This window comes from Scardinius erythrophthalmus (genome assembly GCF_964197995.2).
Source record: "Scardinius erythrophthalmus genome assembly, chromosome: 2".
NCBI classification, from domain to species: domain Eukaryota; kingdom Metazoa; phylum Chordata; class Actinopteri; order Cypriniformes; family Leuciscidae; genus Scardinius; species Scardinius erythrophthalmus.
This window is the reverse complement of record NC_138222.1, coordinates 32,947,707-32,961,044: the sequence shown is the minus strand read 5'-3', so window position 1 is coordinate 32,961,044 and position 13,338 is coordinate 32,947,707. Positions and strand designations below refer to the sequence as shown.

General features: G+C 37.5%; 1 protein-coding gene across 4 annotated transcripts; it reads right to left on the bottom strand.

Moving 5' to 3' along the window:
- Window positions 1-2,300: 2,300 nt before the first annotated feature.
- LOC308686872 (uncharacterized protein) lies at window positions 2,301-12,936 on the bottom strand. Of its 4 annotated transcripts, XM_081358944.1 has the most exons (7): window positions 9,958-12,936; window positions 8,880-9,045; window positions 7,526-8,116; window positions 6,603-6,647; window positions 4,676-4,717; window positions 3,381-3,424; window positions 3,080-3,125 (listed from the first exon to the last, which is right to left on the bottom strand). In XM_081358944.1, the coding sequence occupies exons 1-6, from the start codon at window positions 10,168-10,170 to the stop codon at window positions 3,402-3,404; spliced, it is 1,080 nt and encodes a 359-aa protein (XP_081215070.1). In that variant the 5' UTR covers window positions 10,171-12,936; the 3' UTR covers window positions 3,080-3,125; window positions 3,381-3,401. The 4 variants fall into 4 exon arrangements, 3 of the variants coding, with proteins under 3 accessions (XP_081215070.1, XP_081215069.1, XP_081215068.1); XR_014029651.1 differs by having other exon boundaries at window positions 2,301-3,125; window positions 3,381-4,717; XM_081358943.1 differs by lacking the exon at window positions 3,080-3,125 and having other exon boundaries at window positions 3,217-3,424.
- Window positions 12,937-13,338: the final 402 nt, after the last annotated feature.

Below are 13,338 nucleotides of genomic sequence, written 5' to 3'. Positions count from 1 at the left end.
AAATACCATTTTGAGAAGAAATAACATTGTTTTGAATGTAAAGTTTCATTTTGCAGGAGAATTGAGGGGTTTTGCCCATTGTGTGTGTGTTTTTTGATTTGTGTGTAGAGTTCTGAGAATATGAGGCATGCTTTCAGAAAATGTGTGTAAACAATCAAGAAAAACTGTATCAGAAACTTCAGGGAGGAAAAAAGGTACAGTAGGGGTCAGACTGCTCTCTACTGTAACTTTTGAGTGCTGTACTCTGTGCTGTGACTACACATACTGTACATGTATGGTGGCTGTTGCACTATACTACTTTAATGAAAAGAAATGCATCAAATTGCCTCACATACAGATATATGCTTCCATTTTATAAAAAGGATGCATTATCAGTGCTTCTAATTTTGTAGGACACGATGGATTGGAAGAAGTCTGCCTGCACATTTCATTTCATGCGTCCCAGGGGATTTTACCCCCAATGACTGGTTAGGACCAAAGATGGGATGCTGGAGCAGAATCATCTTTATTGGTGTTATTTGGTGTATTGTTTTGTATTAAGGAATGAAAAAAAAAAAATTTTGTTGTGTTTGAATTTTTGAATTTTTGAATTTTTGTTGTGTTCATCATGTGAAAACGTTTTTGAAGGAGAGAACCACAACCAACATCGCTTGCGTATTACCGCATTAGTTTTTGTAGTATTGGTTTGCATGTAGCCTATCTCACCAGTGTGTATTGTAGAGTGTGTTTGTTTTTGAGATTCTACATGGCTCCTAAAAAAACTACAGTTTGTGTATATAGTGATAGTAATGATCAAAATAAAAAAAAATCGCTAGGATCTCAGGTCATTAAGTATATTTAACTGATATTGTAGTTGTAGGACAACCATCAGGGCCATCTCCAATGTACGCTATTTATAAACTACAATTCCCACAAGAGACGCGCCATAGAACTTCTTACAAAGTGTACAAATCAGCCACCATACTTGTAGTTCTTCTGGTTTCCCGACCAGGGTTATAAAAATGTGTCTTTACTATTATATATATCAAGAAACATACATTATACAGCCAAAACATACATTATGCTGCATTTAGATGATCAGGGTGAAACAAAATCGCCAGGATTTAACATCTGTGGTTTTAGCTGGTATAGGCTGTAGCCCAGGGGCGTAATTTGTGGGGGGGTTGGGGGGGAGATAACCCCCCCAATATTTAAATCTATGCATTACAACCCCCCCAATATTTATACCATGATCACATGAAAAATACGCAGACCCAAACTTCAACCCCCCCAATGTTCAAACCAAATCTACGCCCTTGCTGTAGCCTACAGTAGAAATGAATTCGAGTTTGTCGGCGGGAGTTTAGTCCTTCAAAGAGCGACCTTTAATTTTTTATTATTATTATTTAATTATGGCCTCCACGTGTTTGTTTTGCCCCCTGCCCTGATGAATGTAATAAACTGCTGTGTATAAATATGTCAGCATTAGGAGACAAAATGTGCGATATACTGTCCAGATCAAGACCTTCACAATAAATCAATATTTGTCTTTTAACTAGTGACAAAAACTGTTCTATTCTAGAAGCTAAAATCATGGTGATCCATGTATCTTTATAATTAAATCAGTGTGTGTGTGTGTGTGTGTGTGTGAGAGAGAGAGAGAGAGAGAGAGAGAGAGAGAGAGAGAGAGAGAGAGAGAGAGAGAGAGAGAGAGAGAGAGAGAGAGATCACGTGTGTGAGAGAGATCAAAGTGTGACAGATGGAACTGGTACTTCAGCCAACAAGCGGCTCCGCACAGTTCTATGCTTTATCTTTTGAAATATATAAAACCATTTATTTTATTTGGATTAAATATGCATGTTTTTTTCATCAGATTTACCAATTGTTATCATTTGTTTGTGCTGGTCAATTATGAACAATAGATAAAACTGAACTGCAAGCAAAAACTTGGGGCCGAGGGGTCACTGTTTCAAATATTTGAGGGGCTCCTCCCCAAACAAATGTAACCTCACTCCAATTTTTTTATAAAACTTGAAGGCCCTGATTAAATTATATATAGGCTACATTTTCATTTAAAAAGAATCCACTTGTAAAGTTAAACAAATTCCACATATAAATATACTCAATGAAGGTTGTTTCTTTTGTCTCAACCACATCATCATATTGTTTTGAATTTGATGTATGGAAAAGTAAAAACAAAAATTATCATCTTTTGCAAGTGTTATCATAGTGTATTTGTGGTCTTTCACAAAAATATAAGTGAAAATACACCAAATGCTTATGTATTGCTTTATTACTCACAAGAGGCTTAAAGGGTGATCAAACAAATTTATTGACAAGGTGCATGACAAGTAGAAACTATATAGTCTTTGGCAATTGGAACACATCGAAACATCGTTCTTTTAAAGGTGTACTGTAGAGAAATGCATGATATGAAGAGGGATATCCCCTACATGGAGCCGACACTGGTGGTGGTGAAGGGGTGAGTAGCAATGCTGAGATCTGGATGAATGTGGAGCTCTTCTCCTGATGAGCACAGCGGAGGGACCTATGACACGATTGGCTCAAGAGGGTTGAGAAGAAAATACATTTGGTTTAAGACGTAAAACGCCCAGTCAGCTGATGAGTTTGGAGTAGAAGAGAGTGAGAGAGAATGTAAAAGATATAAAGTAATGAGTGAGTATAAAGAAGGTCAGTCTTATTTGTTGAACTTCATATTTAAGCTTCATGTCAAACAAGCCATAAGGCTGTATTTCTTAACAGTGCACAGTGAGGTTAAGTGAACTTTGAAAAGCACAGACAACAGAACATGAAATCAAGTTACGCGTCAACTGTAATAAAATAAAAGTGCAATGTATAATCATGAAATATGAAAACATGCTTTTGAATAACATCTGAAGAAGAAAATTCAGTTGGATTAAGTACATTTCTAGTACAGCCCTCTCGAGATTAAACTCCAGGTCACATTCTTGGAGATTTTCACCTTTTCATTACTACAGAAAGATGAGATACGACTTCAAATGCAAAACAGAAACAATTGAATAAATACGCTGAAACCAAAATGGAGTTCAAAACATACATTTTATTTATTTTCATTATTTCGGAGAGAATCCTTTGGCTGCCAGGACTGGGCCCACTGCTCACCACTAAAAACAGAAGGGAATTTTTAGGGAATAACAGTTTAATTTTCCATCTATGAAGGACCACCACCTTCATGCATGCATTAATGGTGGTGGTCCTTCATAGATGGAAAATGAAACTGTTATAGTTCTGTAATGATGTGTGCTTTACACTTGTTATAATGCTTGTTTAATCTGAAACAGAACGGATTAATAGAAAAAGTATTGTAGCCAACCCCCCTATCTCTAATTCATAAAGCAGAAGAACAGAGAAATACTTACCATACTGGACAGGGCTCCCAGTCAACCAACATTTCTGCTTTGCCCTATCAAGAAAAATAAATAAATAATTCCATTCTTAGCATAAGGCTATTATGTCTGGTTATAGGCACTGAGTTTCATTGATACAATGGGTCATTATTTTCAGTAGACACTCCTTTCTAAACTGTAATTCAAAAAAGACCAAACACATAAAAAGCATCTACCTAACAATTATGGTATGTATACTGTAATATGTATTTGCCAACTCACAAGGAAGTTTCTAAATCCTATATTGCACTCTGCATACTGCCTACACTCTGCAGTTCCTTTATGACTGTCTAACCTTTCTCACTCTTTCTCTTACTACACTCCTGATGGGGAAAGCCTCTAGGCGAGTGTGGTAGGAGCAATCTGTGAACAAAAACACGTTTCAAATACTTATTAGTTAGTTTAGGAACAAAATAAACACAACTATGAAGACTTACAACTATGAATCACTTTGTGATTTTCTAGGCTGATATGGCTAGGAACTATACTCTCATTCCTGCGTAATAATCAAGAAACTTTGCTGCCGTACCATGAGTCCAGCAGACGTAATGATATGACGCAGCGCCTGAAAATAGTCCCCAGCTCGGTAGACTAGGGTCGACCATTTTCAGGCGCTGCTACATATTACTGTATTTTGACTGTACAACTATGGGGGAGTTGTAAAATGAGCCTATTTCCAAAAAAAGTGGAGTATCCCTTTAAGTAGGGAGCAGACTTGCAAGGATGACAACAAGTGATGTTTATCACTAATCAAAACATGTACCATGGAACCAAATCACTAATTTCCAATGTGGTATGCTTGCTTGAATAACCATACTACTGCTAAGCCACAGCTCACAACTGAGAATACTCCACTGCTGCTGCTTCTACTACTACAATGCATTTTGGTCAAATTAGACTAATTAAGCCTGTTGGATTTTATAGGTTGTCAATTGTACTAATCTCACTATTACTATTATGTACTACTATTATTATTATTATTATTATTATTACTATTCTATATCTATTATGAATAATCATGGTTATGTGTGCTACGCTGGACTAGCTGGACTGGTCAAGACATTTACATATTGTTGCCCTGTTGCGGGTCGCTAAGTCGCTTTGGATAAAAGCTTTTGCTAAATGATTAAATAAATAAATAAAATTTTGACTAATTGTCTGTTTTAAGTAGTTAAAAAAAAGCAATGGAACTATAGCAAATAAACCGGGGTAAAAGTTGCAATGTATAGCAAAGTATCAATCATTGCATTTACATGCAATGCACTTACTCTTTTGTGACCTTTTCCTTTCCGGCATATGCCTTGGTCCCCCTGTGAGAAAAAACAAAAAACAAAAAAACACATTTACATTAATTAGACAAAATGCACTTTGTAATGTCTTTTCAACATAAATATGTGTCCCTGACTCCCTGGTGTGTCTAGAGAGTAGAGACCCCTGAAATATGGAAAAAGACCATCCTCTATTTCAGTTAATGTGTCTGCAAACACGCTGTTTATATTTGGCTCCACATTTTACATGACATGCAGGCTGAGGCTCATTAGAATAGTAATCATAGTAGGCTTATAGAATACTCCATCTAAAACGACTCGTTTCAGACAGGGTCTGCATAAAGGACCAGTTCAAGATAAATAAGGATTTTTTTTTAAGGATAATGCAAAGCTACTCTAGTGGACTATCAGAACAAAAATATAGAACTGGAAATTAGCATAATAGGTCCCCTTTAAATTCTATTTGCGTAATTCATTTATTTACTTAAAGGGTTAGTTCACCCAAATATGAAAATTCTGTCAGTAATTACTCACCCTCATGTTGTTCTTCCAACCCCGTAAGACCTTCGTTCATCTTCGGATCACAAATTAAGATATTTTTGATTAAATCTGAGAGCTGGATCACATTTCCATAGGCTACTAAGGGATTGAAACTTGCTGGCCCAGAAAATGTATTAAAGAGATTGTTAATATAGTCCAAGTGACTCCAGTTGCTCAATCTTAAAGGAGTCATAACCTGTAATTTTCACTTTTCCACGAGAATCAATGTATGTTATGATTGCCTAACGATTATACACTGGCCGGGAAGCCGATATTTAAAAGTGAAGCGTTTGTTTACCCCAGGATTCATCAACCAGCAAGCGTGCACGCGCACTCAAATACGAGATTTTAATTTCAGCCCCGACTTGACGTCATGACGGGGCAGGATATACCATATATGGACACCGCAGACCTATGCCGCGGGAAGCCTGCCCTGCCCCTTACCCCCTCATATTCAATTCAGTCGCGAAAGATGCAGAAACGTAGTGCACACGTGAGTTGCTCTGTTGTTGACTGCCAGAATCAACATGTAAATGTGTTTTCTCTACCAAGAACGGACCTAGCTATCAGGGACCAGTGGATTAAATTCATTTTTAATGACGCGGTTCCTACAACCCTTCCCACTGGCTTAACGTTTGGTGTCTGTGCTAACTAAACATTTTACGCCGGAATCCTTCACAAATTTGGGGCAATATCAGGCGAAGTTGGCATCGAAGCTCGGGAAAAAGGGGCCATTTTCAACAATCAGAGACTTGCCTGCAATTGAAACGGTAAAGGCCCGTTCACACCAAGCACGATAACTATAAAGATAACGATAAAGATAACTATATATGTGTCCACACCAGCGACCGATAACGGACTTTTTATTCTAAGCACGCGCGCGCCCGGATGATCCAGATCCATTTTAAATGCGCGAGACCTTTAAATTAGAATGGATTCTGATTGGCTGTCAGTGTTTTATCGTTCGACAGCTGGAAAAAAATCGTTCTGAAAGTGATCCCTATGATATCGTTCCTCATATCTTTATCGTTATAGTTGTGGTGTGAACTCTGTTATTCTTTAATATGGAGAACGATTTTTAGAATTATATCTTTATCGTTATCTTTATAGTTATCATCCTTGGTGTGAACGGGCCTTAAGACTGTGTTTTTATTGCTCTACTGTGTGTAACAAACAGCAGCTAACTGCTAATGTGGCTATTGTATGCTAGCGGGAGTATTAGCTTCGAGGTAAACATGAATGTTGGAACAACATGAGGGAGAGTAATTACTGACAGAATTTTCATTTTTGGGTGAACTAACCCTTTAAGAGAATCTGCTTGACTAATGAGCTATGGTAACAGTTATCAGAACCACCAATAATTACCCAACAAACATTATTTACATACCTGACTTTTTCTTTTTGCGACTTGCAACTGTGCCCCTGGCTGACCCTGTGAAGACAGCAATGGGTTTGGAGAAAGAAAATTACTCATATACCAAATAAATCTTTAACTTATTATTTAAAATACTGAAAGACCACAACGTCGCACAAGTGTGGCAGTACATGTATTAATAGGTGTAAAGTACATGTAGTCTTATTGCGATTGAATTAAGGTTGCTCCATTTACTCCACGTGTTTCACTTTCTCGCTTATGTCCATCCTGTTTGTGATAATCCTAATTTGTTTCAACAAGAGCTGATCCTTCGCTGACTTGATCAAGGAACGCAAGGGGTGGGAAAATGGTGGTGTGGTTGTGAGCATGAAATGTGCTCATCAAATTTCATAGCAATCTGATAAATTGAGATATGTTGCCTTCAAGTTTAGTGTGCATGGGACACTGACATTCCCAATTATTTTGAATATTCAAATTATCCTAATATCTTTAATCTTTAATTTTGGCCAAGTAATTTCAGCATTCGATTAGTAGCATTTTTTTTTACTTTTAGATTTATAATAGACTCACAAAATTCCTTCCAAAAGCCCTAGTACAGAATCGGATAGACCATCTAATTATGTAATATCAGATCAACTTTTCTAGCAGATTATCCATGGAAAATGAGAACCTTGTGAGTTTTAATTTATCAACCAGCAAAAAAGTTATAGCATGGTGTGTTTGAGTTCATTTCCCCTACTTGACATCATGCATCCTGCATTGTGACTATTTCACATGCACACATTGCAATGTCGATGCTGAAAAGAGCCCTAACCTGCATCAAGCTCTATGGGGGAAATAAACTGGAAGTCAAGTAAATTCAAGGTAACCCATTGGTCAAACACTTTAGGCCTTTACAAATATAAACTGTAACTCTTTAAATTTGTTCTAATTACCTTGCCCCTCCATTGGGCTCGTCTGCTCCACCTGCCCCTCCACAGGGCTCGTCTGCTCCACCTGCCCCTCCACAGGGCTCGTCTGCTCCACAGGGCTCGTCTGCTCCACCTGCCCCTCCACAGGGCTCGTCTGCTCCACCTGCCCCTCCACAGGGCTCGTCTGCTCCACCTGCCCCTCCACAGGGCTCGTCTGCTCCACCTGCCCCTCCACGGGGCTCGTCTGCTCCACCTGCCCCTCCACGGGGCTCGCCTGCTCCACCTGCCCCTCCACGGGGCTCGCCTGCTCCACCTGCCCCTCCACGGGGCTCGCCTGCTCCACCTGCCCCTCCACGGGGCTCGCCTGCTCCACCTGCCCCTCCACGGGGCTCGCCTGCTCCACCTGCCCCTCCACGGGGCTCGCCTGCTCCACCTGCCCCTCCACGGGGCTCGCCTGCTCCACCTGCCCCTCCACGGGGCTCGCCTGATCCACCTGCCCCTCCACGGGGCTCGCCTGCTCACCTTCTTCCGGTTGCTTGTTCTCCAATGGGTCACAGGGTGTGAGATGCAGCGTAATCAGCTGATCATCATTGCCACTGGAATCCTGGGTCCAACCTGTGCAAGTTAAACAAGTGTTGTGTTTTGCTTATTTAAAACATAGAGGTTAACCATAAGCTTGATCTGTACCTGTTTTAAGTTTTAATCTGTTTGAATCATATAGGCCTAGTCCAAATTTTGCCCAACCAGATTTGAAGGCACTTTTGATTGCAGGAGAACTATTGAGTGTCAACTGGATGTATTAGATATCTGCAATATATTTGATTGATTTCCAATGACTATAACCAATACAATATATCTTTAAGTCGGGAAAATAAAACCCAAACTGCTCATAATATCTATTCAAAAAATGACAAGTATAATGTTTGTTTACAGTCTGGGTTATGCCTCAAAGTTAGTAGCAGTGTAAGTTTTTGGTGTATCCAGCCAACATTTGATTGTTTTCTTTTTCTTTGTGTTATTTCTGGTAATGCTCTACATTTTAGCGCCGTCCTTGATATTGTTTTATTGAATATATATATATATATATATATATATATATATATATATATATATATATATATATATATATATATATATATATATATATATATATATATATATATATATATATATATATATATATATTATCATTTAATTCATTGACCCAGTAACCAAAACGTGTCTTTGCGAATTTCATGTGTTCAATTAGTATGTCCAGATTTTTGTGATTTACAAAAAATTAAGCTCAATGTTAAATCTCCTTTAAGATAATAAAATCTTTTGCGCTCTCAACACAAATTGTGAACTGTGACTTTAAGATACAGTGCATGCATCTCACCTTCACAAAGGTATTCATAAAATGAACCTATCTTCTGAAGGTAGTCCTGGGCATAGGCGGAGAGGGTGCAGCGAGGGGTTAATATTTCACACTTCATTTCTTTTTTTTTGTTCTCCTTTCCAAGAAGCAGAACTGGCTTGTATCCAATGGCATGGAGTTTCTCAAGCTGCAATGACAACATTGTGTATTTTTGCTGTTTAATGAAATAGAAAAACAACATAAAAAATAACTAGGAATATTAATTATTAAGAAAATATAACATTATTAATGACAGCATCCAGGTTACTGCCATTCAGGATTTTTAACCTAATAGTGAGTTTTGCTTTTGTAAAACCAAGTATGTGCAAACAGGAAGGCTCATACAGTAGAAGCAAAAAAAACAAATATATATAGAAAATAAGGTTAAAATATAACTTTTTGTAATATTAGGAGCTTGGGTTTTGCACCTACGTTGATAAGATTATGTAGCCATTGTGCAACTGGACAATGACAATCTAAAGATTTATTTTAAAAAGGCAGAACCTTAGTGATAACATGACCAAATGGGTGAATGCTGCACATATTTACAGTTGACACGTGCACATTGTTGTTTTGAGTAGTACAGTATGAATGCAGTTCATTTGTTATTTCTCATCCACTCGATAAGAAAGTTTGATTATTATATTGCAATTCTGTCACAATACATGCCTGTATTTGTTATGAACTCAAGAATTCCTGAGTATCAATTATATTTGCTGTGTGTTCAAATTTTGCTCTGGTAGATCATTAAGGTCTGTGATGTGTTATGGTGAAGATGTGTTTACTTTAGGGTATTAGCCTACCACTAAAATAAAAACTAAAAATCACAATTACATCTACCTTCAAATTTGATAGTTAAATTGTACTTTTAAATTAGTTCTGATGACACAGGGAGGACAAAGTATCATTAGAAAAAAATAATTTAACTTTATCTATATTGGCAAAAAATACTGTCTTTCTGACCTTGCGCTGGCATGCTCACTTAATAACAAATGGTACCACTGAATGTACTTCCTAGATGATCTGGAAAGTTTAATGTCATGTATGAAATTGTACGTACCAGGATATTGGCTTCATCCTTGATGGATGCAATGTTGTGGTTTTTCTTACGACCAACCACCCATTCATCTCGCTTCTCATCAAACCTCTGAAGCTTCTTCTTGAGGCGCTGCTTCTGAGGTTGCTCCTTTTTACAGTGTGAACAGACCTTTTGTGCACAAAATAAAATGCCCTGACAAAAAGGGCAGTTCTTTTTTGTAGACCCCCCCGGCATTATAACAGTCAGATACAGACAGACAGACAGACAGACAAAGATGGATAAGAGACAAGTAGACAAAGACAGACAGAGAGAAAAGAACGAGCAATAGATAAAGACTGTGAGATAGATGGAGAGAGAAATATAGATATTGAGAACAGAGAGAATGTGAGATATAGAAAATAAAGAAGAGATTGAGGTTGGCTCTTAAAAGTGCCTTTGGGTTTTGAAATCAGGTGTGGCTATAGGTTCGGACAGGTGATGTGTTTGACAGGATCTGCATGGAGAACAACAGAAAATGTTGATTATGTAGTGTTTATGTACCCTATTAATGACCCTAATAGTGAGTGATTCCCATTTTCTTATAAATACTTAAAATAAATAAATACAGATTCACGTTGCTCCTATTTCCTGTGCGCGTAATTTTTTTTTAAAGGCGCGCGCGCGTAACATGTGCCTGGGGTTCGACATCCCAGATTAAAAGGCAGCGTTATGTGCAGTATAAGTTTAGACCAAGTGATAATATTGTTATTACTGACACATTACAGTGACACTGTGGGTGAACCACGATGATCGAGAGAAAATTACATATTTTAGATAACTAACGTTAGAGTTAGCATGTTGAAGTTGGCTATCCATTTAGCAAGCCTAATTTCACAGGATTTTTTTCTGATAATGAGCAAACCTTGGACGGGCTTTAATTCGTTGCCCTAACGTGTAAATCATGTGAATCTAATATGGCAAATGCATCAATTATTTATAGCAAAACGTGATCGTTACGTACGAATGAGCCTAGCAACTTACCTGGAAAGTGGTTTGAGCGCAATGAGAAATCACTGAAGAAATCACCCAATTACAGGGCGGGCTGGCTCCGTCTCCATAGCAACGGAAGCTGATGATCATGGGTAATACTGGAAACAAATAAAACTGATGGCCATAACACATAGTATTGTTGAATTATCAAGCACACTTTCGCGTGTGTGTTGAAAAAAGATGAGGATATCATTAAAAGAGAATCGGTGGCGGGTCCTCAGTTTTATCTGTCGTCATCACCATAGTAACGGTCGATAAGGCTCGTGGGAAATGTAGTTACTGTTAGATTTGACACGCCAAACCGATGGAAAACCGGTATTTTTCAGCAAAGAAACAGGAATATTTAGAAGCAATAGCCGTAACTCAACTTTGCACTCGCATTCAGGAATAATATACATATTTTTTTAATGTAAGGAAGCACTGACGATGGTTTACAATGTTGAGTAGCCTACCGATTATAATTTAAAAAGCAATAAAACAAGGATTAAAATCTCCTGATTAAATGATGGGCAAAGTAGCCCCTAAAGTTTTCTAAATGAATCACAAAAAAAAATAAAAATAACAATACTGTGTTTCGAAAGAAAAACGTGGTGCAGGCACGAAAAAGACGTCCCATTGAAATACATTAGATTGAAAGTCGTGCTGAGTGACACGAAAAAAGGAAGGAAATTCGTGCCCATGGACACGAATCAATTTGTGTTGAGTAGCCTATACCGAATATAAAGTAATAAAAACGAGGATTGAAATCACCTGATTAAATGTTGAGTAATGTAGCCCTTAAAGTCTGCAAAATTAATAACAATTGAGAAAAAACAATAGCCTACCGTGCTCTCGAAAAAAAACGTGGTGCAGGCACGAAAAATACGTCCCATTGAAATACATTAGATTGAAAGTCGTGCTGAGTGACACGAAAAAAAGAAGGAAATTCGTGCCTATGAACACGAATCAATAGATTCATGTTGAGTAGCCTATACCGAATATAAAGCAATAAAAACGAGGATTAAAATCACCTGATTAAATGTTGTGTAATGTAGCCCTTAAAGTCTGCAAAATTAATAACAATTGAGAAAAAACAATACGGTGCTCTCGAAAAAAAAACGTGGTGCAGGCACGAAAAATACGTCCCATTGAAATACATTGGATTGAAAGTCGTGCTGAATGACACGAAAAAAAGAAGAAAATTTGAGCCCATGGACACTAATAAATAGATTCATGTTGAGTAGCCTATACCGAATATAAAGCAATAAAAACAAGGATTAAAATCTCCTGATTAAATGTTGTGTAATGTAGCCCTTAAAGTTGGCAAAATGAATACCAATTGAGAAAAAACAACTCTCGAAAGAAAAACGTGGTGCAAGCACGAAAAATACGCCCCATTGAAATACATTAGATTGAAAGTCGTGCTGAGTGACACGAAAAAAATGAAATTCGTGCCTTTGGACACGAATAAATTCGTGTTGAGTAGCCTACCGAATAGGCTACAATACAACGAGGATTAAAATCTCCTGATTAAATGTTGAGCAATGTAGCCCTTAAATTTTGCAAAAGGAATAGCCAAACATTTGAGAAAAAAAATAGTGTGTTCTCGAAAGAAAGACGTGCAAGCACGAAAAATACGTCCCATTGAAATACATTGAATGTCGTGCTGAGTGACACGAAAAAAATAAGGATATTTGTGCCCTTGGACACGAATAAATAGATTAATGTTGAGTAGCCTACCGAATATAAAGCAATAAAAACGAGGATTAAAATCTATTGATTAAATATTGAGTAATGTAGCTCTTAAAGTTTGCAAAATGAATAACAATTGAGAAAAAAAACAATACTGTGCTCTCGAAAGAAAAACGTGGTGCAGGCACGAAAAATACGTCCCATTGAAATACATTAGATTGAAAGTCGTGCTGAGTGACACGAAAAAATGGGGAAAATCGTGTCCACGAACACGAATCAATAGATTAAATTTCGTGACTATGTCACGAACTGCCGTGAGACTGGGTTGTCATTCTTCTCATGAATTTGACCCTGGTCAGTAGCATATGAAAACATGAAAGTAGAACTATATGAAATGGCACAACCTGTTTTACTGTAATATATTTTAGAGTAAAATAGGATAATTAATGAGAAACAATAAATGGTGTAATTTAACTCTATCCATCCATCGGCACTCGAGTGCATGATAAAAAGTGGGCTTGGAGAAAAGAGCCTTATCTGAAAAAGAAAAGCTGTTCAAATGCGGCGCAAGTAACTCCAATTTGAAGGAAGATTAAAGTAAAACATTTTGGAATAAAATGCACAGGTACGCACACATATTTTTAGTGTAATGTAATTTTAACTTAAATACAAAACTGAAGAAAATAAAATACCATGCATGAT

Coding starts and splice junctions, on each gene's coding strand:
- LOC308686872 (XM_081358942.1), bottom strand. CDS start 10,170: ATGCCGGGGGGGTCTACAAAAAAGAACTGCCCTTTTTGTCAGGGCATT. Junction 9,046..9,957: donor AGGATGAAGCCAATATCCTG/GTACGTACAATT, acceptor TTGTCATTGCAG/CTTGAGAAACTCCATGCCAT. Junction 6,648..7,525: donor GAGCCCAATGGAGGGGCAAG/GTAATTAGAACA, acceptor CTGTCTTCACAG/GGTCAGCCAGGGGCACAGTT.